At 39.4% G+C, this 26,859-nt stretch overlaps 1 protein-coding gene across 2 annotated transcripts in view; it reads right to left on the reverse strand.

The window, feature by feature from the left end:
• SLC1A2 (solute carrier family 1 member 2) overlaps positions 1–26,859 on the reverse strand; it is an 82,346-nt gene that overhangs the window by 36,505 nt on the left and 18,982 nt on the right. For both annotated transcript variants that reach the window (XM_072422117.1, XM_072422116.1), the window contains exons 2-3: positions 6,346–6,485; positions 2,155–2,307 (exon numbers count right to left, since the gene is read on the reverse strand). In XM_072422117.1, the coding sequence (XP_072278218.1) occupies positions 2,155–2,307; positions 6,346–6,485 (293 nt within the window). The remainder of the gene's footprint in view (positions 1–2,154; positions 2,308–6,345; positions 6,486–26,859) is intronic.

The raw sequence follows: 26,859 nt of genomic DNA on the forward strand, positions 1-26,859 counted from the left end.
AATAATAATAATAATAATAATAATAAATTAAGGTCCGGGTGATGTTTCTCAGCAGAGAGGAAGTAAAGGGCACCGACAAATTAAGTCTTGCAATTATTCCGCCTAGTTTAGCTTTGTTTATTTTCTGCTGAATTTTTTTATTCCAGCTCGGTAGTCACGGAAAGGGTTATTCAGCGTGGGATGGATCTGTCTCAGGACCACATTGTTTGATTCACCAGATTAATATATGGTTTAATTCCAGCTGTCACAGGGGATTTAAGTGTGTGTTGCAGAACTGGGGCTGCAGATGTTCCCATCCACTTGACATGTTCTGGTTTTAATTGCTGTAAAGAGAGCTCTACGATCATTTGCAGAGTTCCCAGCCTATTACGGTTACTCCGCTGCAAAGTGCTCACAAAAAGCACTAATTAGACTTCTGCCATCGAACACGCTAATCTTAGATATATGAGGCTCATTCCCTGGATCCAGCCTGTGCATAGGTATCAGGAAAAAAGATGAGCAAAAAAATAACACACAGATTTTTCATAATCTGTTGCAAAATGTATTGCCTGAATTTTCTTCCTGTAACAACACTTTCCGTTGCAGGCTGACAGTACTAACCTTGCAACCTCAGCCTTGCAACTACCAGCAGTGTTTGCAGCCTGCCGTGTTCTATGTGTTTGCTTGTTAGGCCTTCTAGCGTACAGCAGATTGACAACACTGTTGCTTACTACAAGGCAGTGACTTAATGTTGTCATATTAAAACTGGAGTCAAGATTCAGAAAAAAAGTAAAAAGTTACTGTAGGTATGTGCACAAACCTGTAGGTATCCCACATCCATTTTTGTAATATTAAATTGCATCTCTGCTGTTTGACGCCCAAACGCCCACTGCACTTGGTTTGCAAAACCTGGTATGTAAGTGGCCGAGCTAGCATATTACATTCCCATCATCCTCCCGTAACTTGCTTAGTACCTGAGTAGTCAATGGCCCAAGTGCTGTGACAGACGGCTGGTGGGTAGGTGTATTTAGCAAAAGTTGTGTTAATGGTGCAGAAAGCAAAGCCATTGGTGCTGATGGTGCAAAAACAAAACAAAACAGAGCAGATGGAGAGTAACGGGGTAGCGAAAAGTGAAAAGACACAGCACTTGGTACAACACTAAAAATGCCCTGCAGGTTTATGGAGGATTTTCTGAACAAATTTAGAGCAGCAAGCACAAACATAAAAAGAGAAGCTGTGTCTATCATGCAGGGTCATTTTGAACCTAAAATCCACCAGTGACTAGACGTGGGTACAAGAACAATAGAACATGTCTGTGACATTAAAACAAAGCATAGTACATCAAGTCTGATATCCTATTAGGTCTGCTGTATGAATTAACTGTTCCCTCCCCTCCCCATCTTCAATATAAAATACATTTATCATTTCCACAGGATGACTTTATTGTCCCAGATTTGATTTCAGCAATAAATCAGCTGATATCCTCCATAGATTTCATGACATTGCTATGCTGCTACAATGTTTACGGCCGGGTTTTAAGTGTAAGAATGATGGATGCTGTGTATGGAGTGAAAAATAAACATTTATGTTATATATACTATTGTGTTTTGGTCCATTGAAAAGCTGTTTTAGCCATACGTGGAGCATGCGGGCAGTCAGTCTCCCGTCTTCCTGGATGTCATAGAAACTGTAAAGCTAGGATCTCTCTTCTACAACTGTTTGAGTTTTGGGTGTTTCCACCCATCATGTTCAAAATACAATAAATAAAAGATCTATCAAGGAGAATGGTAACCCCCCATATTGATCACAGCAGGTAATAAAATGGCCAGACAATGTCTCTCTTTTGCAGACATGTCATGGGAGTTTTTGTATTTTTGTTTTTGTATAACATTCTAAGAAATTCTGTTTCCATGCTTGATTTTGGTTGCCTGAGTTGAAAGAACTCACTGCTAATGACCGCTATTGTTGGACTACTGTAGTCATTTTTGGTAAAATAGTTTCAAAGAGTCCTACAGACCCAAGGAATGCTGGGCTGCAGTCAGATAGTTTCTCAGACACCACTGGATGAAAAAGTTTGTGTCAATGCACAAAAGTCTGCTACGTCATTGGTGTTAGACCAATATTACAGCCATGGTTTCCCACACCATTTCAGATTTGGGATATGTATGGACTAACCTGTGATTAAACTTGAGATGATTAAAGGAAGGATTAACATCTTCAGCATCCTCATGAGAATGTCTCCTGGAAAGCCTATCACCATGATTATATCAGGGTGGATGGGAGACGCCAGCCGAAGAAGACCACCAAGCACAGCTCCCAGAATAACACCTGCAAAAAAACCCATAAAAATAGGAAGGGGCATTAGGAAAGAGCCAGGGCAAATACAACAGTCCCCTTACACAGAATAACCTGTTACAAACAATATAAAAATCCACCATGTTCATTCTGTAGCACTAGCATCCTATCACTGGTTACGCTGGGTGGAATCCAATGTGTTTTTTACATTTCCGGCATGAAGGACAGCTCTGGGTAAGCTGGGCAAGAGACCAACCTTATCTCTTCTGCAGTTCAGTAACAAGTCTTCACTTACAGGTCTTATAGTTTCTTCTAATTGAAAGGTGAAAGGAGAAGCAGAAGACTGGTTAACTTATCTTTTTGTCACTTTGCTCTTTCCACTTATCTGCATGAACCTTCCTCTACAGCACATACTCTATGCCTGGCTCCTTGTGCTACTTCTCCATCTCTCAGTCTGATATCAAGCCGAATTCAGGAACTAACACAGCTTGCATAAAAAAAAATATAACAATATATTTATGAATGTAGCGCTGCCTTCATTTGACAACTTTATATCTTAAGCTCAACTTAAGTGTATGTTTGCTCCACAATACTCACAGCATAATTTTTATTTCTATCTTTTAACAGATTGCATGCTGTAACACATTATGCTCCCTGCCTCTCATTGACAATACATATCAAGGATAGGGGTAGACAAAAGAAGCACCAACTTGGGTGTAGGGTCCAAGAAAAGTCTTGATTTGGTTTTGAGACTTCAGATTCCACACTGACCTTCTAATACAAATATTGTCCTATGCTATTGCAGTATGGTCCAAGATACCTTCATGTGTTGTATTACCCTTTACATAGAGCCCTGAAGAAGAGGGACATTTACCATACCTGAAAGGAGTTGGCTTTTGCCATCAAATCCCAAAAAGGTAATAAAGTCACTAAATACCTTTCATGGAGGATCCCTGTTTTGCTATATAATATTGTTTTTCTCTTACTTTAGAAAGATTCTATTTGATTTCCTGGGGTGTCTGCACAGAAGAAGGGGACAAACCTGACAATAATTTGTCATTCTATTCAAACCTAAAAAAAATGTTTTCTTATAGAACCTTTATATTTTACTGTTTTAACCTTTGTAAGGTTATTGCTGGCACTGGGTTTTAAAACAACCCTTGACTAAGCCTTGAGCTTTGACCAAACCCTGATGCTTGACAAAGTTCTGCAACTGCAAGAATTGGGGAGAAATTGATTTTTAAATTTCACAAAAGCACCCTTTATTCTCTATAGTCTATAAATAAACAGTAGGTGCTGTGAGCTTTAAAGACTAAAACCCAACTTCAGAGTCTCTGCTGTGATCTTTAAGGATGAATTCCTCCACATTACCTGCACCTTCATAGGTCATGTTGGCAGGTGTTGAAGGTCTGCTTGTTAAGAAATTATAATTACTGTGAAAAGACTATAAAGACTGTGCACTTTAAATGAATACACTGTGCACAGGAGCACCTAAAGCAGACATTACAATGCCCTGATCAACACAGGATGAACTCTTATAAGTTTTCTAATAATCGCTGATAAACCACCTTGTAAAGTATCCCTGTTACACAATGATTTATGTATATTCCACAGCTCCTTTAATCTTTCCTGCAGGCGTTGCAATGTCAATAGCCCGGAATTTAACATGAGAACATCTTGCTTTAATTATCCATCCACTATTACTTCTGCTAATGAGGGTTTCCAGCCAAAACACATTTCTAAATTACTCATTAGCTAAGAAAAATATATTTGAAACCCATTAGCAAAGCTTTGCAATTCTAAAGACACAACAATGGGATCCTAGGAGACCACCCTACGCTTTTTTATTCTTAAAGAAAGTTTAATTTGCTATCTGTGGTAATCAATCACATTAAGGATATTTTGTAGCCTAGAACATATATATATATATATATATATATATATATATAAATACCGCTGACGTGTTGCAAGGTGCTTTGCATAGTCCATAGTCATGTCACTAACTATTCTCAAAGGAGCTTACAATCTAAAGCCCCTACTATAGTCATATTACATGTCTTTGCCCAAATTGGGCAAATGTTTTTTAGAATAAATTGGAGTGCCCAGAAGAAACCCATGCAAACATGAGAAGAATATACAAGCACCCTGGCTGAGATTCAAACCTGGAACCCTAATACTGCCAGAGCTGGCCACAGAGCCACCATGCTTTTTTTTGGAGGCTTTCTGCAAAAGTTGCTTCATCATATCATCATATCTCAGTACTTCATTTCCTATTTCTTATCTATTATCTACAAACTGTCTTCATATACTGTATTTTGTTATCTGTTTGTAACCTTCCTGCTGATAATTTAGTACTTTATATACATCTCCGTTTTTCAAAATCTGTAGCGGGCTTCAGGAGGAGATATTAGGCAAAAACAAACAGGTTTGGACAAAGGTTAGAGCGGTGTTGACAGCTGCAGACCTTGGGTAACAACAAGCCAGTCTACAACAGTGGAAACTTTACCAAAGTAAAATAACTGCAAGCGCTCCTTGGAGACCCAGTCTCTAAGGTAGATAGGTCAAAACAGGAAAACAGATGGGTCTTCTGGATCGTCACAGTTACTTCACTTGCTGTGCTTGACAAGGTCACTTGGCCTGTACTGACTTTGGGGGGCTCACATTCTATGGCTTCTATAGGATGGATCTCATCTGGAGCATTTTTGGCCTCCTTGGGAAATTACTGTTGACTAGGTTCCTCTGCACCCGGCTTAACTCCGGCTCTTTTGTATCACCTTCGCATTCTGATAAGCCACCCTGTTTATCCTTGAACAAAACACAGTTACTCTTCTACCTTTCTATCACCAGTCCACATCAGGATGGATTCTCTGGAAAGAGAAAGCCTTTCCAGGTCCAACTGTCACACAGACTTGTTAGGAGGTCCTGTTGCCTCTATTACATTGTAAACTAGAGATGACGACATATTATCCATTACCTAAAGGTTATTCTACCCACTTTGATGGTGGTTTTATTACAAAACAGACATACAACCTACCTATCAGTTACCTACCTACCTACCTATTAGAACTAGGCATGTGATCTTGCCTTATTTTCCCAGTCTATTGATCCATTCACTTGGACCAGAGAGCACCTCTAGGTCAGTGACCTCACTTCTAAAAAAAGCGGGCAGTTTGGTCATTGACCTGTCTCCTTTCCCTGCCTTCTAAATGCATTGGTAAGGTTCTTCACCTTGATGAAGTCATCAATGTGTTTCCTTCTACGATCAGCAAGGATTTAGTGCAAAGTAATAGAGTCTCTTTGGCTCACAGTCCTCTCCTAGTCCAGCTATACAGGAGAATACAATAAACCAGTAATAAAGTTCAATTTTGGATAGGATCGATACCCGATATCATGTGTGGGTATCATAGACCAGTCATTGACTCCATAAGTCAGTATTTGCATTTCAAAGTTATTCGCAAGCCCTGAAGCTTCTGGATATTTTAAGTGTAAGTAATTCTCAATCATGGACTTCTCTTGTTTGATCGTTTTTGGTCTGTTAAATATGGCATTTATTTCTCTAATGAATGCTGCTGGGTATTCATAAAAAACAATTAAAGTGTATATAAATCCAAGGACCAAAATGTAATATATTGCAGTTTATCAGTCCTAAGAAGGCTGTACTAGAAGCATTATTTTTACTTGGTTATCCTACCAGTAACACATTTTCTGTTCTAGGGTTACTAAGGCCATTGTACGTTGTCTATGGAGTAGCAGCATTGTCAGCAAAGGACACAATGCAAGAACACTTCTTCTCCATAACATGGGGGTTGATAAACTGCTTGAGATAACATTGCAAGGTGCACAAAATAAGGGACACTTTTACATATATACTGTACATATATATTGTAAATATTGTATATTGTATATACTTTCAATGGTTTATTTAATAGCCAAAAAAAAAAAAAGTTCAGTGCCATAATTTACATAATTCGAAAAGCATTAGTATGCGCTAAAATGAATACACATCATGTGAAGCTAGCTCCAAAGATCGATGGCCAGGAATCATTCAGCATATTGATATCTATCACTCACCAAATACTGTAAGGGTCAACAGGAGGTTGCTCCGAAGCTTGTCGCATATCCTCAGACATGGTGATCTGGGGCGCACTTCATCTGAGGTCAGCTGACTGTCGTGCATGCGCACCTCAACCTGTTTCGGGGTGTTGTTGGCACTGAAAGATACAAAATTGCAGAAAACAGTTAACAGAGAACACCATTAAGAACACATTGGCCTTGATATATTAAAGCTCTCAAAGGCTGGAGAGTCTACACTTTCAACAGTGAACCTGGGCGATCAATTAAACATGGAAAAAATCTGGTTCAGAATTTGAAAACAAATAGCAAACGACTTTTTAAAAATCCATTCCAGGTTTGCTGTATCACCCAGCTTCACAGATGAGAGTGCATGCTCTCCAACCATGGAGAGGTTCATTAAATCAAGCACATGGTATCAAATCTGGTCAAATGACATTCTTTTACTGATATCCCAAAAACACAAGTGATTGTGTAGAAGAATGATTTTGGTTTTTGGGGTCCCCATATGTTCTAGGCAGGTAAGTCTCTCCACTTCTACAAGTGTTGGTGGAAAGACATCTGCCCATGCACTTATCTCTTTCTCTCCCCCTTGTGTATTAGGAAAAAGGAAAGATCAGCCCCTTTTTTATGAATATATATAGACAAGAATATCCATGAGTGATAATGAGTAATTCTGATTTTAGAAAATCTCATTAACACTCTCATGTGTGTCTGAATGAAATTAAAATAATTTATAAGATGTGTTGGTAGCTTACAAATTTAATTATTTATTCCAGTCAACGTTTCCCAATACCTTATCAAAATGTTCCGAATGCAATGGATCTCACATTGAATCATTTTTTTAAATATAATAAATTGTACAACTAGCTGGCATTATATTTGATCACTTCCTGAGTTAGAAAATGTGAAAGCATTTATAAAAAAGGACTTGATACTGTTTATTATTATGACATTAAACCTGGGCAAGTCAGAATAGTTTGAGCTTTGTGTGCCGCGTCTTACAATGATTACAGAAGGTCAGATTCAAGTACTTACACTGCTAACATTAAAAATAAACATTGTTATGTATTGATGGTTATAGGGGTTCATTAAGTATACCTAAGGATAAAAAAAACTGCAAGCAGGCAGCTTTTTATTGCAGAAGGGACAGGTGATGCCTCTTCTGCAATATAATAAACATATTTCTCCTTAAACCTTCACTGGTGCTTATATCTTCACCCAGTTGGGGTTTAGGATCTTGGGTCATCTTGAATAGCCAAGATGGAATGATAAAACTGTTGCCCGTGCAGCCAGCTATACCGGGGTCATATATTGAGCTGTGCATGGGCAGCTCAGTATACATTATTATCTAGTATTTATATAGCACTAGTATATTACAATGTCCATTTCCATGTTTCTAGCTGTCCCTCAAAGGGGCTCACAATCTAATTATTATTACACAGTATTTATATAGGGCCAACATATTATGTAGCACTGTACAAAGCCCACAGTTATGTAATTGTCTCTTAATGGAGCTCACAATCTAATGTCCCTACCATAGTCATAAGTCAATTTGGGGGGAAGCCAAATAACATAACTGAATGTTTTTGAAATGTGGGAGGAAACCCATGCAAACACAGGGAGAACCTGCAAACTCCATGCAGATAGCGTCCTGGCCAAGATTCAAACCTGGGACCCAGTGCTGCAAATACCAGAGTACTAACCACTGAGCCACCATACTGTGTAATGTCAATAACACAGACTAAGGTCTATTGAGGGGGAAGCCAATTAACCTAACTGTTTTTGGAATGTAGAAGAAAAGCCAAATAGTGTTTTAGCTAAGATTCAAACCTGGAACCTAGTACAGGAAAAGGCCAGCCTGCTAACCTCTAAGCCACCATGCTGCCTAATAAACAGCAGGTTGCAATCAGACAGGTATATTTGTTTTATTGCCGAAGAGATATCACCTGTCCCTTCTGCAAAACAGAACCTGCCAGCTTGGGGTTTTTGAATTTTTACCTTTGCTTCTACTTTGTGCTTTACATCCTAAATTTAACCCTAAAACGAATGCACTGAATGGTATCACTGGAGTATGGAGAGGTTCTTATGAACCCTTCCAAATAAATAAAATAGCTATAGATATAATGTAACCACTGATGGAATTCTACCGCACCTACCATAGCTGCCTGGGTTAGTTTCCTCTAATACTGGGAGAATTATTGAGGATTACTCAAGGAAATCCATTTTATAAACATTGTAGGTTTCTGTGACATTTCCAATAATGTGTTGTGACTTATTGTAATCTGTGTAACATCTGCCTGCCTCTTCCTATAATCATAGGTTATGTTATCTCCTGGAGACCGCTGGACAGCAAATAAACATACAAACAGCTACTTCTAGTCCAGGACGTTTCATAAATTTCACAAATTTGTAAAAATCCTCAATGATTCGGAAGCTGCCTTGATTTATACTAATCAGCGTGGGGACGCAGATGAACTGGAAGCTCAAAGGAGCGGACGCTTGCCAGTAAACAACAGTTTGAGTTATTTTGCTTAATTTAATTTGCAAGCGGCGAACATCTGCCATGCAGTTTAGCAATTACCATAGAAACGGAACTAAAAAAAAAAAATGACAAGAAGACAAATATAGCTTCTGTCAGTAGCGTTAATTATAAGTGGAGGTGATATGGTGCGACGCGGCGGGGCGGTTAGCTCTTATGTCGACCTGTAAGTGGTGGTAGATGGGCTAATTCAGGAAAAGTCTCCAGCTTGGCAGACCTTGATGTGGGAGTTGGAATATGGGTGCCAACATTGGCAACACAAAAAGTTTGTCACGATTACAGAACAATGTTTTTATGATTTATTGCCGTCTTTATATAGACCAGTGAATGTGTGCCAGTTCATTTGATGGAGGATGCCAAATGATATATGCCAATTGAGCTCGGGTTATGCAGTGGGCAATGACTCCATTGATGTGGAAAGGGGCTAGTCTACACTACTGGTGGACCTACAGAAGATCTTGCCAACAATATATATTTACTACAGGCTTTAATCTTAATAATGATGACAGTATACCCATTATGATGGCAAATATTGATCATAGTTATCATTAGTTGGTGGTTGATAGGGAGCCTGTGCCGCTCCTAATGACTACCAGCTAATGGTATTGCTACGTTGATCTGTATTTACATTGACAGCAGGCTATCAATAATGTGAACAGTAGATGTACGCCTATCGTCAATGTAAATGGCGGTCAGTAGTCCCATTGGTTAGTGGTCATCAAGGGTGCTGCCAGTGGCTCAAGCAGTAGAAAACATTATCCTTGTAATGGAGTCTCCATCAACTGCAAGGGTCGCATGCTTTTAAACCTAGGTGTAGAGGAATAAGATTTAAATACTTACACCCCTTCTTGCTCCGCCAGGTTATCGCATTGCTGTGAAATTATTTCTCTTTGCAGCTTTGGAGGTCAAAGACCTTCTGATATCACAATAAATATCGAAGGACTACCATGGAGAGGAGAGCAGAGAGCTGACTACCGGGGAAAAGAAAAATGAGACCTTATAGATCTTCCATCATATTCCTCTATCCCAAGGCTAAGCGGTATTTTTATTTAATATCCTGGAGCTCAGCTTTCAGTAAGAATTGAATATAATGAGATATTACAATATTTACATTGGACAGATCTGGCTTGGCCAGTATTTCTTTTTTTTTCCTACAGGCACACAGACATTTGTGGACCCTACCGCCACAAACCCAAGTTGCTTGTTGAAATCATCATAGCACGCAGCTTCAGTACATCTCTCCAGGGACCTCAGCCCTAATGCAAGTAGTGTGCTGGCCCTTGGAAGGATTCATGCAAATTTCTAAATTCATTGATGGGTTCATGTCAGTCTAAAGGAATGTTTGTTCCAAGGCAGTCTGTATTTGTATGCACAATGAATAATGTAATCGTGGGCCTCTTTGGTTGAAGCAACTGAAATACAATAAGTATCAGGGTGGGCCAGGGACATTCATGGTAATGAAGCTCACCCCATTTGAATTGCTGCAGATTCTATTGCACATTGTAAGAGACAAAATTAGTCCAGGAGAGGAGCCGATACAAGACTAAATGGTAGGCTGGAGGGCAATTCAAAGGAAGCCTTTGCTGCGAAATAAAAAGATATAAGATTTAAAGACAATCTACTAGCAGATACAGCTTTATGCACCACGGCAGGAAGGTTTTATTTAATAATATCATGCATAAGCTCATGATGGGTGGGGGAGACCAGGGAAGGTAATATACTAGCAGATACAGCTTTATGCACCAGGAAGGCAATACTGTTTGTCTACACACAGAACCTCTGTCCAGTATCTTTTGACAAACATCCGACTTTACAGACAAGGTAGATATTACAGGGCCTGTCTGCTATAATTGTACAAGTGTAACAAGTGATAGTTGTGTTGTCATTTCACCGACTGATTAACATTTAGCCAATTTTGTTGCCTGGTTGTGTCAGTATATCAAAATCAAACAGCTTGCCAAGTCTCGCTTTGCAAGAATGAATTGGATTCATTGGCATCTCTCTGGGGTATGAATGAGACACAGGGATACAGGAGGTATCATGAAATATAGAGGTGGCATACAAAACTAAAACAGAAGAAGAAGAAGCTTCTCTGGAATGAGGGACAGTTTTAGACAAAATGAAGCCGGGGCCGAATTGGAAGTCAGGGCTCCAAAATGCACCTCCTGCCATTCTGTTACTTGGGTTCTGGAAAGGGAGGGGCTCTGGGCAATTGCCCAGTTTTCCATACCCTAAGTGGCTTTTTAGACCTGTGTTGACCTACAGCATTTTGCTAGGGGCATAACCATTCTCCCAGCCTTCAACTGAATTGAAGAGTTTGGGAACTATTTATTTGCATGTGCTTTCAGCACTATTTCTGAAAGCAATGTGTTACTTTTGGCCATGTGGTTGTTGCCACATCTTGGCCACATGCAAATCTGGTTGCCCTTGGCACATTTTGCCTCACTTGGCAACAAAGCAGCAGTTTGCTATGCACCTGGGAGCTGAAAAGTGCATGTTTTACCACTGTGGGTCTGAAAGGGCTCAAAGACCAGCCCTGTCCATAGTGACATACAAGCCCTGGTGTCCTGATGCCCCGTATCCTGGATCAGGGGTGCCCAGCAGGTGGATCGCGATCTACCGGTAGATCGCAAAGGCAATGCGAGTAGATTGCGGAGCCCTGCTATACAAAATAAACTCTACCGCTCACAAGAGTTCAGTCCAAGTTTTTATTGTTGGTAGATCATTTTGACTTGGTCATTTTAAAAGTAGCTTGCAAGCCAAAAAATTGTAGGCACCCCTGTCCTAGATCATTTTAACTTTTCAGCTGGGGCACTGGGCCCTAAAACTGACTATGGCTATGGCTCACAAAATCAGTTCTTCCCTCAGAATGCTTAGGAGGCACGAGAATGCACAAGGCCCTGCGCGAGAAGTGGTTACTGGTAATCTCTGCCTCTTACACCTTCAGACGTCTTTGCGTCCCAGGCCGGGGCTCGGACTGCATTGAAAGGATTATGAGAGCGAAGCGCGGCGTTAAGGAATCTCATGAGGCGCTTTATTTGGGTCTCAAGGCTTAACGTACGCCTTTTATCCTCCCTGGCAGATGCTTCCCTCTGCTGTGTGTGCAGTATGGCACAGGATTCACGCCATCTGCTTGAGACGTTTCAGTGGAGAAATCCCAATAACCGGCAATATGCAGCGACATTTGCAGACCGTTCTGTCATACGGGATGCGGTGTATGTTTAGGAGGATTAATCTTTTCCTCTCTTAACCCAATTTTACAACAACTTTCCTGTTTTGGGAAATGAAAGCTCACTGCATGCTGGAAGTTCTAACTCAAGATCATGAGAAGGGTCATCATGGCTGACCTTTATCCAAGTTCACTTTTTTACAGTGATATGTCGTATTTTTTAAACTTCAAAGTTGTTTCTAAACTTTTTTTTAGAGCCAAAACTTTTTTGATAGAGTAAGGAAGAGTGAAAAACTATTTTTTGGATCCCTTTGGGGAAATATTTCGTTAAGGTGCACACAACAGAAAGTAAGAGAACTGAGATTTAGGGTGCACACCACTAAGTCTTTTATAGATTTCACCAAAACAGCTGCTTCCATTGAAAGATTTCTCATCACATCCTTTTCCAATCATCAATCACCCAAAGATTTGTTTTTTTCTTACTTTCTATCCCAGTAACAATGACAACAGGATGATAAGAGAGAGTTATTCTCCCCAGTGGGAACATAAAACAATATAAACCTAGAAGAGGTTCTCACTAACCTCAACACCAAAGGTAAAAAAAAAATGTTTCAGTCTTCTATGAAACCTAATCATAAATATTTGTATTTTTCTGGCAGGAGGATACAAGTAAAGAACCAAATTGGATACAAAACAAAAAAGGAGAACTCTAAAATCCTTCTTCACATCCCCAACGGAAAACCATAAAGTTAGTCAAAGTTTGCTGTGCCATAGTCAGTGTGGTGAATCACAGTGCAGGTAACCAGATTCCAACATGGCCAGGGCCACAGCTGCTTTCCACTGCACGTGTGAAAGGACCCTTAACCACATTTCTGAAAACCATTTATTGCTTTTGGGAACTGCACCACTCTCTGCCACAGCCATGAGCAATGGGAATGGTTGGGACCACATTTAGGGCCACGTAAAAATGCTGTGGCTTTCTGCAGATCTGTATTGGCCCTAAGAATTCTAATTATATTGGAGACTGACTGAGTTGGTTGTCCTGATATCATTTTATAAATATTCACCTAACCTGGGACATCCAAGAGCTCCCTTGCCGACACCAATATCTTTTTTTTTTTTACGTTCAAGATTGTGACCATCTTGATTAGCCCCAAAGGTATTAATTTCTCTCGATATATTCCAAAATTGTACATTGGACAGAAGATTTGAACAGGCAGGTTGAAATCCTAATAGCAGACGAGGCCCAGAATAACTCATCTGCAATAAAAACCTGGCCGGTTCCCCACATTTACCTTTAATGCAGCTTAAAGTTCCATTTTAACTTCCTCTCTCTCCTTCACTGCTTTAAGTAGACAGGCCATAAACCTTTCTGTGCCCTCTTTCTGAATAACAAATATACAGATGTCACCAGCCAGGAATGCATTAAAGAGATATATGAGCTGGTAAAGGCCAGCCTGGGCCACCATCAATCTCCTACATCCAGGGCAGCTGCAGCAGGATAAATAAAGATGTTCAGTCTGAGCCAAGCTGGGAATTCACAGAGCACCGGGACCCCTGTACACAATATATCACCAGCAGAGGAACTGAGTCTCCAGTCTGGGTGACTTGTCCTTTGCTTTTTATTTTTCAGTTCCCATTGGTCTGTGATGAGAAGGCACTCAGCTCTGTGTGGTCTGGAATTCAAGGCTGTAACATTTCAGTCCTTCCTTGTTCTGTAGCTGTATCATCACATACTGGAACACATAATTCTGGATACGTAAGCAAACCCAAAATGGGTTTCTTCAAAACAATTTATTAGTTGGCAAATGTTTTTAATCCTGAACCAGATGTATTCCAGATTTTCTGAATCACCCAGTTTCACCCATGATAGTCTATCCTCCCCAGTGTTGTAGAACTTTAATAAATCGGGACCATAGTCTCTGCAAAGGACCTCCCTGTCTCAACAATACTTATAAATCAGCTTTTTTCTGATGTTCCTTCAAAACTTTGGACAATTTGTGGCCCCATCCAAGGTGGCACCACCTGGATTTATTATGTAATTACTTGGCCTAAGCACTGTCACTTGTCTGATTGAGGGCCAGCTAACACTTGGAATTTATGTGATGGCTGCAACTGAGGAAGTGGTGGCAGCCTAGTGTTGGCAAGATGACTGGTGCTTTGTCAGTGGGGTTTAGGCATTGCCAATGGGCATTAGTTGGGAAAGCTTCTGAGATCATTCAGAATTCACTGACAGGTACATTTGCCAAAAGCCCTCTTGGGGGGGGGGGGGGGGTAGATTCCAATTTCATTTAAAGAATCCTGGGAGATGGCAGTGAAGGGAATCAAGCCTGCCATTGAGTTTTTCAAATGGGATTACCATTCCAATGAGTATCCAATGGTGGAAGGAGTGAGCAGTTACTGACAATGCAACCACTAGCCAATTTCTAAATATTATTTTTATATTTTATGAGAAGACCTTACTGCTTTCCAAAACAGACATTGCTATTGAACATTTTCCGCAATACTGAATGTTATCATGTGATAGATATGTCACCTGTACTAACAATGCAAAGCTCTTCCGACCTCCATATGTTCCAGATCAGAGTTGGCATGTGCATTATATATTTCTACAAAACATCCAGATCAATTTTCCGCTGTGAGCTTGTTAGAAATAGCAGAGGGTGTTTGCTGGCTGGTGTTTAGAAGAAAATAAATTGCTTTTCGAAAATGAATTCATCTGCCATGCAGATGGAATATGAACAATGTACTTATCGATGGCTGGGTGCAGCTAAGGATGTGAATGAACATATTGCTAGCTCTGAGAAAACTATTGTAATGAAAATAAAAGTATAATATATGGATGAACTATATTTCTTCTTCCAAAATGGAGAACCCCCCCCCCACACACACACACACACACCACCACCGAGGACACAGTATATCACAAAAAAGCAACATAAATCTGCCAGCAGCTCTTGGATTGGAAGGCCAAGGTTTGCCTGCAAATGTAGCATTCAAGGTAAATACATTGCTCATAAATCTGTCCTACTGCATATTTGCATATTTGTGAACAGGATAAATAAAATCTACAATTATACATATATTGCTTTAGATTTCACTGCACACTGTTGGCATCTCATGATGTGTATTAGAAGATACAACCACTCAAAAAGAGTCCTCCAGCATCATCAAGACATTTCCTCTCAAACCTAACTGCCCCTGGCTCATCCAATTCATTCATGGATTTCAATTCTTTTAACTATGAAGGCTCATAATTACATATGGGCCACTTCTCTAGAATGACATCTACCCACAAAGGCATAACTACCAAGATCAAATTCATTGCTTGCTAAGGGATAAGGAAAGGAATACTGGGACCAGGTGCTATATCTTCAGGTAGGTATGTGCAACACTTTGTATGCTCTTCCAATGCATGCATCTTACACAGATAGTTACATTACTATCCACTGGGTCTAAAATAGGGTATGAAATGCAAATTTAATATTTATATTCAAAAATGGTATTAGCATGTTGTTGAAGGTAAAGTGAGGAATTAGGAAGGACAATGCAAATTAAATGTCAGCTCTAATTTTTACCTACTTTTGCTTTTCTACTTTTAACTCTACTTCTACTATTACCATCACTTTTTTTATTCCTGCTTAGCAACTGTTGGGACACAAGTGTGCAATAATTGTTTTCAGTTGGCTGACTCATAGACCCTGATTTATGAAAGCTCTCCAAGGCTGGAGAGAATACACTTTCATCGGTGAAGCTGGGTGATCCAGCAAACCTGGAATGGATCTGGTCCAGGATTCAAAACATTTGCTAACAAATAGCAAATGATTTCTAAAAATCCATTCCATGTTTTCTGGATCACCCAGTTCACTTCTGAAAGTGTATTGTCTCCAGCCTTGGAGAGCTTTCATAAATCAGGGCCATAGACTTACACCGTGAGAAGTAGCAGCAAAGTACAACTACAGCTACAAGTAGTGATGCAAAATACAGAGTAATGGGCAAGTATGGCTGTCCCATCCAATTGCAAACAAATACTTATATATATATATATATATATACCATATTATATATATTAATATATATATATATATATATATTTATATATATATATATATATATATATATATATATATATATATATTTATATATACCATTCAGCATGCATTTCTTTTTACTCTTGGCAGATTTACCCTAATTTGGCATAACTTAGCTTGCTAATGCATTATATAGACACATAATATTCCATGTAAGTAAATAAATACAATAAAAATAACACAATAAAAGTGTAAAAATGTGTTGCAATAATGTACAATAACTAAATCTATTTTTGTGCTATCTTTAAAAAACCTTGATTAATTTGTCAAGCATTATGACATTATGGTTATTCATCGTGTACTCCCATCTCTCTGCAACAGGCACAGAGACAAAAAAAAAGTAATTCTTGAAAGAGTATCGAAAGGTTGGACCTTGTGACTTTTATTGTTATGACTGTCAATGTCTTCCTGTCCCATTAAAAAAAACGCAACTCAGGGACAAATACAGGGACAGGGGACTGTACAAAAAATCATGGGTACAAACTAGAGATTGTTGTATGCTGCAAGACCTAGGTCCAAAGGGGCAAGAGGGATACTAAGGGTCTGGGAGCCCACCCAGCAAAACATCAAGCAAGGATAATATTGTGTGCCAAACATAGAAACCTAGGAATAGATCATTCTACCATCATTGCATGGTAGCCCTTTAATATAAGGTTCTACTTAACTGCATGGCAGCCTTCTACAAACCTAATATGGCAAACACAAGGATTAGCGGGGGTGTGGTGCAAGTGCATTATCCCTGCCCCTTCAGAAGCCTGCAAGCTCCTGTCCCCAGTCCCAAGCCCACGCCTTTGGGCCCTCCACAACAGTTATGCTCTCATTACACCCCTTAAAGGTCCCAATGTAAAAAATAAAGCAGAAAATTTGGTGCAGTTATAAGGGACTGTGCACAAATCTGAAGGGGCAAAGCCTTATACAGGCAAAAATAGACTAATGGTTCTTATTCAAAGATTCTTTAATTGAATATTATATCCATACAATATGTATGTTTAGGTTTCAATATATAATCAGGGTTATAGTCAGAGTTGGTCACCACTTTGGAGACCAACATGCTGCTGATAACGATGTCGTATAAAACTTTGCACTAGTTATTCACCTCTGAATCTAGAGCCCTGATGAATACAAACCATGAAATGTGTTGGCTATCAAATACAGATTCTTTGAACAAGAACCATTTCATTAGGTAGTGGTCATGTTTTTGTTAGTTGCTTTGTTGTACGGTCATAAAGCTTCTTCCACTGCTTTTTGCCTATCTGGATTTTTATATATGTAACATAGGAGGGGGCAGAAGTAACCTGTGAAGGTCGGCCCGTTCTATCTCTATTTAATACATGTGCTTTGTGCTGTTATGAATTAGGACTGAACAGTACCTTGGGGAAGCATTCAGCTTGCACATATATGAATCTGACACCTCTGTTTTAAATGAGATTATATTGGATTTTTTTTTTTTGTCTAGTAAAACCAAATGCCAGTTACTTTGCATTGCATTGTACACACGGTATCAGGCAAACAATTGAGAAAATTGGAAATTTATATACATCTAAATAAAGCAATTATCAAAACACCGGAGTTAATAAAAAAAACGCAGGAATAGATATAGATCAGAGAGATCTTCAAGTGAGTTTAGGGAATAATACAGCAGCTGCTTGGTTTCCTGGACACAATGATGAATAACCGGATGTCAAAGCAATCTATTATATATCTATGTCTTTGTATCTCTGTATCTCAAGCTATTTAAGGTTCAACTGATTGTATGCTATTTTTATGGCATTGTGCCTGACAAAAAATAAATTGATTCTTGAAAGCTTCAGCTATTGCCTATTTTGTTGTATTCATGTATGCCTAGGTCAGCAAGGTGTCTACAAATAGCTCTGCTATAGTTTAATGATGTCTTCAGAGATCCCTTTAAAGACCATCATAAAATCCAGAGGTTAGAGCAAAGCGACCCTGCAGCTGCATAATTTGCAATATTCCAGCGCAACAGAAATCCTGCTTAAGCATAAACACTCTTCAGCTCTGCCATAGAAGCCCCTCTTAAATGCTCAAATATAGGGCTTATAGTATATATATATGTTCCTTCTCCATGCCTCAGTGTATTGCTCTGTGTGCAAGCAACCTATCATTTGGTCTAAGTATGGGATTGGGATATGCCTAGCAATATAAATACATTAAATTGCAGAAAAGTTGGTATTTGCACGTGATTTTTGGCAACTGGGTACATAAAAGAAACCTATGGTAACAGAGGGTGCCAGCCATTCTGGATTACTTTGTATTACAAAAGGTCTCTGCAGCCTAGAAATCGACTGACCCAAAACATGGATATCTTTTTGGAGTATTAAGTTGCTTTAAACCTTTAGAAAAGGAATTGGCAAGTAGTATGTTTCAACGTTCATAAGAGAAAGGCTTTAACCATATCTATCATGTACAGCATATGCAACACTCAACAGCAAAATTGTAGATGATGGTGAGTGGCTTTGATGGTCAATAAGGACAATTTTATCCATTATTGCCAATACAGGAAACATTTGCAGGTTCAACTAAAATGATGCTAAAGAGTAACAAGAATGCTGAAGTCTTTAATTCAGAGTAGAAGTAAATGATATAACGTGAGGTTATAACAGGATGCTTTTATAAATATACAGTGACGCCAATATCCAGTATATAGACAATTATCAACAAATTTATAACTCTTCATTTGATGAATGGACTCCACCATTCCTCTTCTTTGCCTTTACCTATTGGGTACCTACAACATTTTTAATGATTGTGTGAGATGTTAAATAGAAGTTGTTGCATTGCTTCCTTTGTATTCACCGGGGCAGGAGCACATGATTGGTGAGATCTCTGCACAAAGTTCCCGGATTTGCACATCAGCAGCATATTAATTGCCATATAATATAGGGAATGTAATTTGAGAGACTGGAAGACAGAAATTGGCATAGGAACACCCAAACCTTCCAGCTGCACTGCAACAGAATAAGGAACTATGGTATGAGAGATCTCGCTTTTGGAGCAAGAAGCCATCACCTAAATCTGTTAAAATTGGCCAGTAGACTACATCCATGTTTAAAATATAACCCAAGGGTGGAATGACTATTTAAATGAATGCCATTTAGGTAGAATGAATGGAAGGATCCTCCCACACAAATAATATCTATATGATTTTTGAATCTACTGACCTTTGGCAGCGTATTTGGGTCTCCCTCATGATCCAAGAAGGCTTCAGATCTCTAAAGGCTATTCTAGTGTGCAATCCATGTATTAGGACCCATGAAATTCTTTACAATTCCACATATCAGTCCTTGCTGTCTACCTCTCAGAGTCTCTCCACCTCTCATACTCAGCGTCATCCGAATTAACATCACCGTACAACAGCTGCACTTGTTTTCTAGTGTCTATTTTTTCTGCCACCTTGGGACCATTTCAGTTCATTCGGGAAAATTATCTACTTCACTTTTCTAATTACATCCCATGGGAGCTTATCCTGCGCTTATTATATATAGGAGAACCTGTGGCCTGAAAACAGTGACCATCCAGCTGATTTGCGGACTTTGCCAATTTATTGGAAGTCCTTGATTTTTCTGTGCCATAAAATAGCTAGAGCTATTATTAAATTCAACCTGTTTTGAGCTGGTATTGTAAAGTTGTTGTACATCTAAAATGTAAGCTCTGGTACAAACCTACAGATGTCCTCCTAGAGTGGCCCAGGTTTTCCAAGACCTGGAAAAATCTCTGGGGTCTTTTTATATAGCAGTGAATTTGAATAATTTCTTGGTGGAGAATGTTCCAGATCCTTGTGTTTCAATGGCAGTAATGAATTCTCCATCAGAAAGTGTCAATGTCAGATTCTCTGCTGTATAAAGAGAACCCCAATGTTGGCTTCCAAAAAAAAGACTTGAGATGCTTTGACCCACCATTTACCACCCTGTACCTTCCTATTGTTAACATTATCTAATAGACAGTTTCAAAAAAGAAGATATGGTTGGTGGTAGGAGAGCAGCTAAGTCTCTATAAGGAAAAAGGTGAGTACTCGTGTTTTTTTGGTGTGTGTGTTGGACAATGGAGGACAGAACCAGATCATCCACAAAGCAACCCCAGGATCTACAACTTTTACAACTTTTACACTCCTGCAATAAATCTAAGAAATAGTACAGTGGATTAGAATTGCGTACCCCCCTCACTGCACAAGAAAGCCTAAACTTGATGGCAATTGGTGTCTTATGGGTACACAATGGTATAGATTGGTGTATTGGCTATAATTACTATATCAACAGCTCACAGTACATTAGTCTGGTGGTCAGTGGGAAGAATTCCTCTTACATTGCTGGTCAGTGGAGGGAGTGCTGCCCCTACAGAAAGCCAAAAAGATAAATGGTGTCACTCAATCTGCCCTAAGACATACAAATTGTTAATTGTTTAAGAAATCCCTGGCAACCTCCCGAGGAACCCTGGTTAAGAAACATTGGTATAGACCAGGGGTGCCCAACAGGTGGATCGCGACCTACCGGTAAATCGCAAAGGCAAAGCGAGTAGATCGCGGAGCCCTGCCTGTCCGTTAAAGAGTTAGGGGAGCAATCTGCCCATTATACTCCAGAGGGGGGTGGTGGGGATCACAATGCTGAGTCTAAAACATAAAAGCTTTCTATTTGTTGGAACCATGCCTATATTATGTTATTTCCTTTTACATTTGCATCTATATTTCGTAAAACTGGATCCTAAAAAACCTAAAAAATGCAGCACCAGTTCTAAACACAGTCACATATGACATTGTATGTTCAGGCAGATATATAAGCTTTGTCTTAAAGACTTGTTGTAGGAACATTTTATAAATCACAACTTGATGGTTCATGTACCGAAGCTGGTAAAACTGGTAATTATAGTAACGCATCAATGAGCAATACGGGTAATTAGATGCAAGCAGATTCTTGTATGGGCAGTGTCAGGAGTCCATACACTGACAACGATCACAAGAGAGCAGCAACTGGGATGGCGGCAGTGAATATTCTGCCAAAACTGTCTTGGCGAATGATAAAAGAATAATAAAAGTGGGAATAATTCAGAACAGGTTCTACCCGCTATAGGACATCAACACTCCATCACACTTCTTGCCTTACACTTCAGGCTTATTAAAAAATCATTAAAGGAAATACTTCTTTACTAAATATTCCTCAGCATTCACATTGTCAGTGCTGAAAGTTTCCAAAATAATCCCAGATGGTGAATGTTCTCCATTTGGTATAAATACAATATTTAAGTGGACTAACTAAAAAAAAAATAGAAGAACTGGAATACCGTGAATCAAATAGACAGCAAGATTTAGTACTCAGCATATCAAGAATAAACTCCACATGAGACTTTTTTGACCATTGTACCATGGATGAACCCTTGAAATAGCTTTTAGATCTTAGGGTACCCCTGCTAAAATTATTATATTCACAGCCCACAGTACAGTGTGGTGGCCAATAGGAAGAATGTCTCTTACATTGCTGGCCAGTGGGACGTACTGCCGTTACAGATAGCCAAAAAGAGTATTGGTGTCAGTGATAATAGACTTGAGAGGTCTAGATCAAAGGTCGCCAACTGGTGGTCCGCGGCTCTGGCCAGTGCACCCCTGAGTGGGGTCAGGAGAAGGACCTCGCTGGGGGGGCACACCAGCCAGAGCCCCAGACCACGTCCCTAGGACAGTACCCAGGCCCATTGCAGGCTCAGATCTGCAGGGTTATGTAATGATGATGTCACTCTGGGGGAGGTTTCTCCTCCTTTGAGTGACATGTGGCTCCCCGCAAATGCGCGGTCTAGAGCCGGTGATTTTAGTGGTCCGTGGCACCGAAAAGGTTGGCGACCACTGGTCTAGATTACTCGTTGAACATCTAGCAACCTCTGGAGGAACCCTGGTTGAGACTTCCCTATATGCTATATGCATACCAGGGAAATTTACGGAAAACAAAGAAGCTAAAGGTAAATATTTAGTGTGTATTATTATTATTACACAGTATTTATATAGCGCCATCATATTACACAGTGCTGTACAAAGTTCATAGACGTGACACTAACTTTCCCTCAAAGGAGCTCACAATCTAATGTCCCTACTGTTTCAATAAAGTCTTAGGTCAATTTTTTTGGGAGGAAGCCAATTAACCTATCTGCATGTCTTTGGAATGTAGGAGGAGACCGGAGTTCCCAGAGGAAACCCACACAGGCACAGGGAGAACCCGCAAACTGCATGCAGTCCTGGCCAGGATTTGACCCTGAGACCTAGTGCTGCAAAGGCTGGAGTGCTAACCCCTGAGCCACAGTGCATACCCTAATTACATGGCATTCCAGCTCCCTGTACCTCTTGTCAATTTGTCAATCAGGGTCTTGGAGAAAGTCAGGGGCCCTGGTCAGTTTGTTCCCCCCATACTGGATCCATCCCTTAAGCATTGCAAAACTATCAACTATAAACAATATAATTATAATGATTCACTAGTATGCAATTGCATTCAAACAATAAATATATTGTATGAAGTGTGTTAGGTGCGTGAAAATATATTAACTTTTATTGTCCTGCTGTATATGATTTCTCTAGAAATAAGACTTTTTCTCTGCTCTTCTCAGTATTTACCCACATTTATAGAAAATAATTGTCTAGGCCACATCTATGACTATAACCCATCACCCAATAGTTATATACAGAAGGGTCAGTGACACTCCCAGGTTCGGTCCATCCATTAGTGTATTTAGCAAGTTGAAATTTTTCTATGGGTTTTTTTTTTTATTGGTGAACAGATACAGTACACAGAGTACAGATAAAATTGAGGTATACACAGGGACCTCGGTAAAGCCTATTTAAGGAATAATTTAGAATATTCTAGCTGAAGTTTTTTGATAGTATAACATACTTACTCCAGTGAAATGGAAAGATGAGCTTGGCAAGCCACAAAGTTTGGTCTGATATATATAATATTTATCACTAATATGGCTCTAGCAAACGCTAACAGACAACAATATTAAGGAGTAATGTAACCATTTTTATCAGGGCTTGCAGGGATTTATTGCATGGTAGGAATTCAATGGTAGATTGCCCATAGTGGGGTATGGTGCCCATCCTGTAACTGATTTGGATAATAAAAAGATACACAGATTTTATTTCTGTCTCTCCAAATAGTGTTTTGAAAGGTTACTGATTTGTTGCCACCCCGTGATAGATTTAGATATAGAGATATGAAGAAAAGAGATGGAGATTCGGTGGGCAATAAGGGTAATTATGTATTTATATTCTTATACATCAAACATAGTTACATCAAAATACATTTATATATGTTAAACTTTGTTATATATTCACAGAGTTTAGATATTCGTGCTAAACAATTCACTGCTAGCATATAGCAAATTAATCATTTCATTTAAATATTTGGCCCGACACATTTCCCCATTCAAGCTTTCTCGGGGGTGCAATCGTGACGGTTGCTGTCTAAATACATTCCAAAACAATTAAAATTCACATCACAATCACAATAATGGTGTATATACATCTATTAAACATCAGTTATCAGAAGGATCAGTAATACATAAATACATAGAAACATAAAAATAAAGATGGTGATTTTTATGTATTTATGTATTACTGATCTTTTCTTTAAGGGATATTTTATAATAGAGTGTGAAAATCCCAATCCACTGCCCATTATTCTTCCTAAAGGCTATTAGACCAATGCTTGCATTTTTGTGAACCATTCATTAAATGTAGCCTGTAGTCATTCACAGAGTTCCTTCTACTTAATACACCAGGGGGTTCCATAACTGGAGCAGAGCCATTTATATGACAGGTCGCAAAAGAGGGATCTCCTCCAATATGTTTCGTCCACAACCCCTATAATTGGTTTTGTGTTCTTCCAGCTTTAATTTCCCAATGCCAGCAAAGCTCAGAGCATTTTTGCGTTTATTATTTCTGTGTTTTTTTTAATAAAAACATTTTAAAATATTGCTCTGTTACCGTTAAATACACCCAGTACACCCAACATTTTTTTTTTAAAGAAGAGTGTTTCATCAACTGTATATAATCAACTTTTGGCTCTTTTGGCTGCTGGAAATTTGGTTAAGTAAGCTCTGAATTACCCTGAATTATTCCTTTAATATCTGGAATTGTTGCATGTAAGGAATCCATGCATTCCATGATATTTATAATAGATTAGATGTTATGTTCCATAAGGACATCAAACTGAATAAAAACTTATTAAAAATTAGGGCATTCTTGATTGAGTTTGTGTTGATACGATGATCAGCAATGTCTATTCCTAGTGCATCAAAATTCAGCTCCCTAAAAACCACCAGCCCCATTACTACAACATGGCTTTGCCATGGTGGACGATCACATTTGCTGGTTTGCTGGACACGCATAGGTAAAGGTCAGATTTGTTGGTCAATGGCTGTATAGCAATAATCTAGGTTAATGATCGCTATCAAAAATTCTGATATTGGTATGAAATCTACTGAAGAACAAACCACTTGATATGTCCGTGCTATATATTCATAGGCAGTCTTCCTGCTACTTGAGATTCTCCTTTGCCATTCATGAACTGCCCCTGGACTTCCTCTCTTATAAATAATGAATTGGATATCAATAAAGGATTCTCTGGGCAGATGTGTTCTGATGGATTGCCACATAAGCTGACGATTGCTTATTTAACCTTCTGACCTCTGTGGAGCCTTGGGGCCTAAATCCAGTAAAAATGTGGTCATAATTCACGGGTCATTGGGCAGAGGGTGATTTATGCTGAGCCTATAAAATTGTATCTCATGGACCGATCAATAGGGAAGAAGGCCAGTGGATGAGTTAGGGACAGGTAAGCAGTGGGAGGATAAGTGGACATGTGTTAAAGGCTTTTAAAGTGCTAATGCAGTGGAGCTTGACCCTGCTAAAAGTCAAATATACATTAAAAGAAAATGGATGCTTATTATAGCTAGAAAGAGTACCCTAATCATTCCCTAATGTTTATATTTTGTCTGCCTGTGATTGTCTGCAGAGAGCCAGTCAAGGTCCTACTAAATTGTATAATGATGTCCCTTTAACATTAGGAGTTAGCTGACAGAAGACACCAGGGGTGTAGTAAGAAAAGAAAAGGGGGCACCGTATTGTAAATGTAAACATGCCCGCCCCACTATACCCCGCCTTTGTGTCACTCAAAGGGGAAGAAACTTCCCCCAGAGTGATGTCATAATACCAAAACCTGCCCACTCTTCCATCCCAGGTCTGTGATTGGAGAGTCCGTCCCGAGCCTGCAATTCCATATGGGAGACATGGTTCGCGGCTCTGGTCGGCGCGCTCCCCCATCATGGTCCTTCTCCTGACCCCGCAGGGGAGCAGACTGGCCAGAGTCGCATACCACAAAAGAAATCTTTGCAAAATAAAAGTGGGCACGCGTACCTATTCACGAAAAAAATTAGGGCATGGTGTTTCCACCCGTGCCCGCCCCACTACAGTGATGAACTCAACCATGTGGCAATTCTCTGGTCTTGTCCATAAAATACTCTGGCTGGTATAGCTGATTGGAAGCCGTATTTTCTCAGAGAGCCCCTTTAATAACTAGATACAGATGAATGTTCCATTTTGCACATGCTGTCTGCTGACAGTTGTTTGTTGCACTTTTCTCTGCCTTGTGGAAAAGGTTCCAGTATATGAAAACAAGCATGTTCTAATTTCTTTCACTTGATTACATCAGGCTCACCATTGCAGCAGTAATACAGCTGCACCATGCACAGGTTATCGGAGAACTGGCGGTACAGTTAGATGTTTATAAATACAACTTCCATCCAATTTCTTCCATCCGAACAGATACTGTTAAAAAGTGGAGTCCCATGTGTGGGTTTTTGCTGTCTCTTACTTTGAAGCCCATCTAGCTGTGCGCCCATTGTGAAAGAAAAAGTGAAAGGGCCCACAGTGTTCAGTGCAGCCTGGATGATGCATGAAACTTCCCATGCGACACACATTGGGTTCTATTTATAAAGCAGGAAATCGGACATTTCCTGTTGGAGAATCTTCCAGGTCCATGTATTTCAATGGCAGTAATTGATTCTCCACCAAGGAATATTTGGGGGAATGTCAGATGGCCTGTTTTATAAATAAAGCCCAATGGGGTGCAAATTTTGCTAGAGCTACACATGCCAACATGATTTCTGATTAAAGTAAGAATTAATCTCAGGTCAAGAAGAAACAAAAAATATGCAATACATCCCTGCAGAACCTGTACGTGTTCCTTGTGTTTTATTCACCCAGAAAAATACCCATTGACCTGCCAGAAATGTTCTGATATAGGCTGCCAATACAAGGTGATTTTGTAGTGTCAGACACCTTCTTTATATATTACTAAACCACCTATCCAATCCCACCATCAGATCTCTACAACATATGTTTATTATTATTATTATTATCATTAATATTATTAATAGAAATAATAATAATAATAATAATAAATACTTAAACGTGAACATTTATTATATAAAATGGAACAATGATAGCACCTTGTTATTTCTTTGTTTCATGCTACACATGTTGAGTTAAGGTGCGTACACACTTCCAATTTTTATCGTTCCAATCGAACGACGAACGATCGATTGGGCAAAAAATTGTTCGTAAAAAAGTAACCAACGACGCCGACGAACGAGGAAAATTGTTGGAAACGAACGACCGGACCGGCGGATCGGATTGGACGACGATCGTTGAACATCGTTCG

The sequence above is a fragment of the Pyxicephalus adspersus genome, chromosome 9 (assembly GCF_032062135.1).
Source record: "Pyxicephalus adspersus chromosome 9, UCB_Pads_2.0, whole genome shotgun sequence".
Lineage (NCBI taxonomy): Eukaryota > Metazoa > Chordata > Amphibia > Anura > Pyxicephalidae > Pyxicephalus > Pyxicephalus adspersus.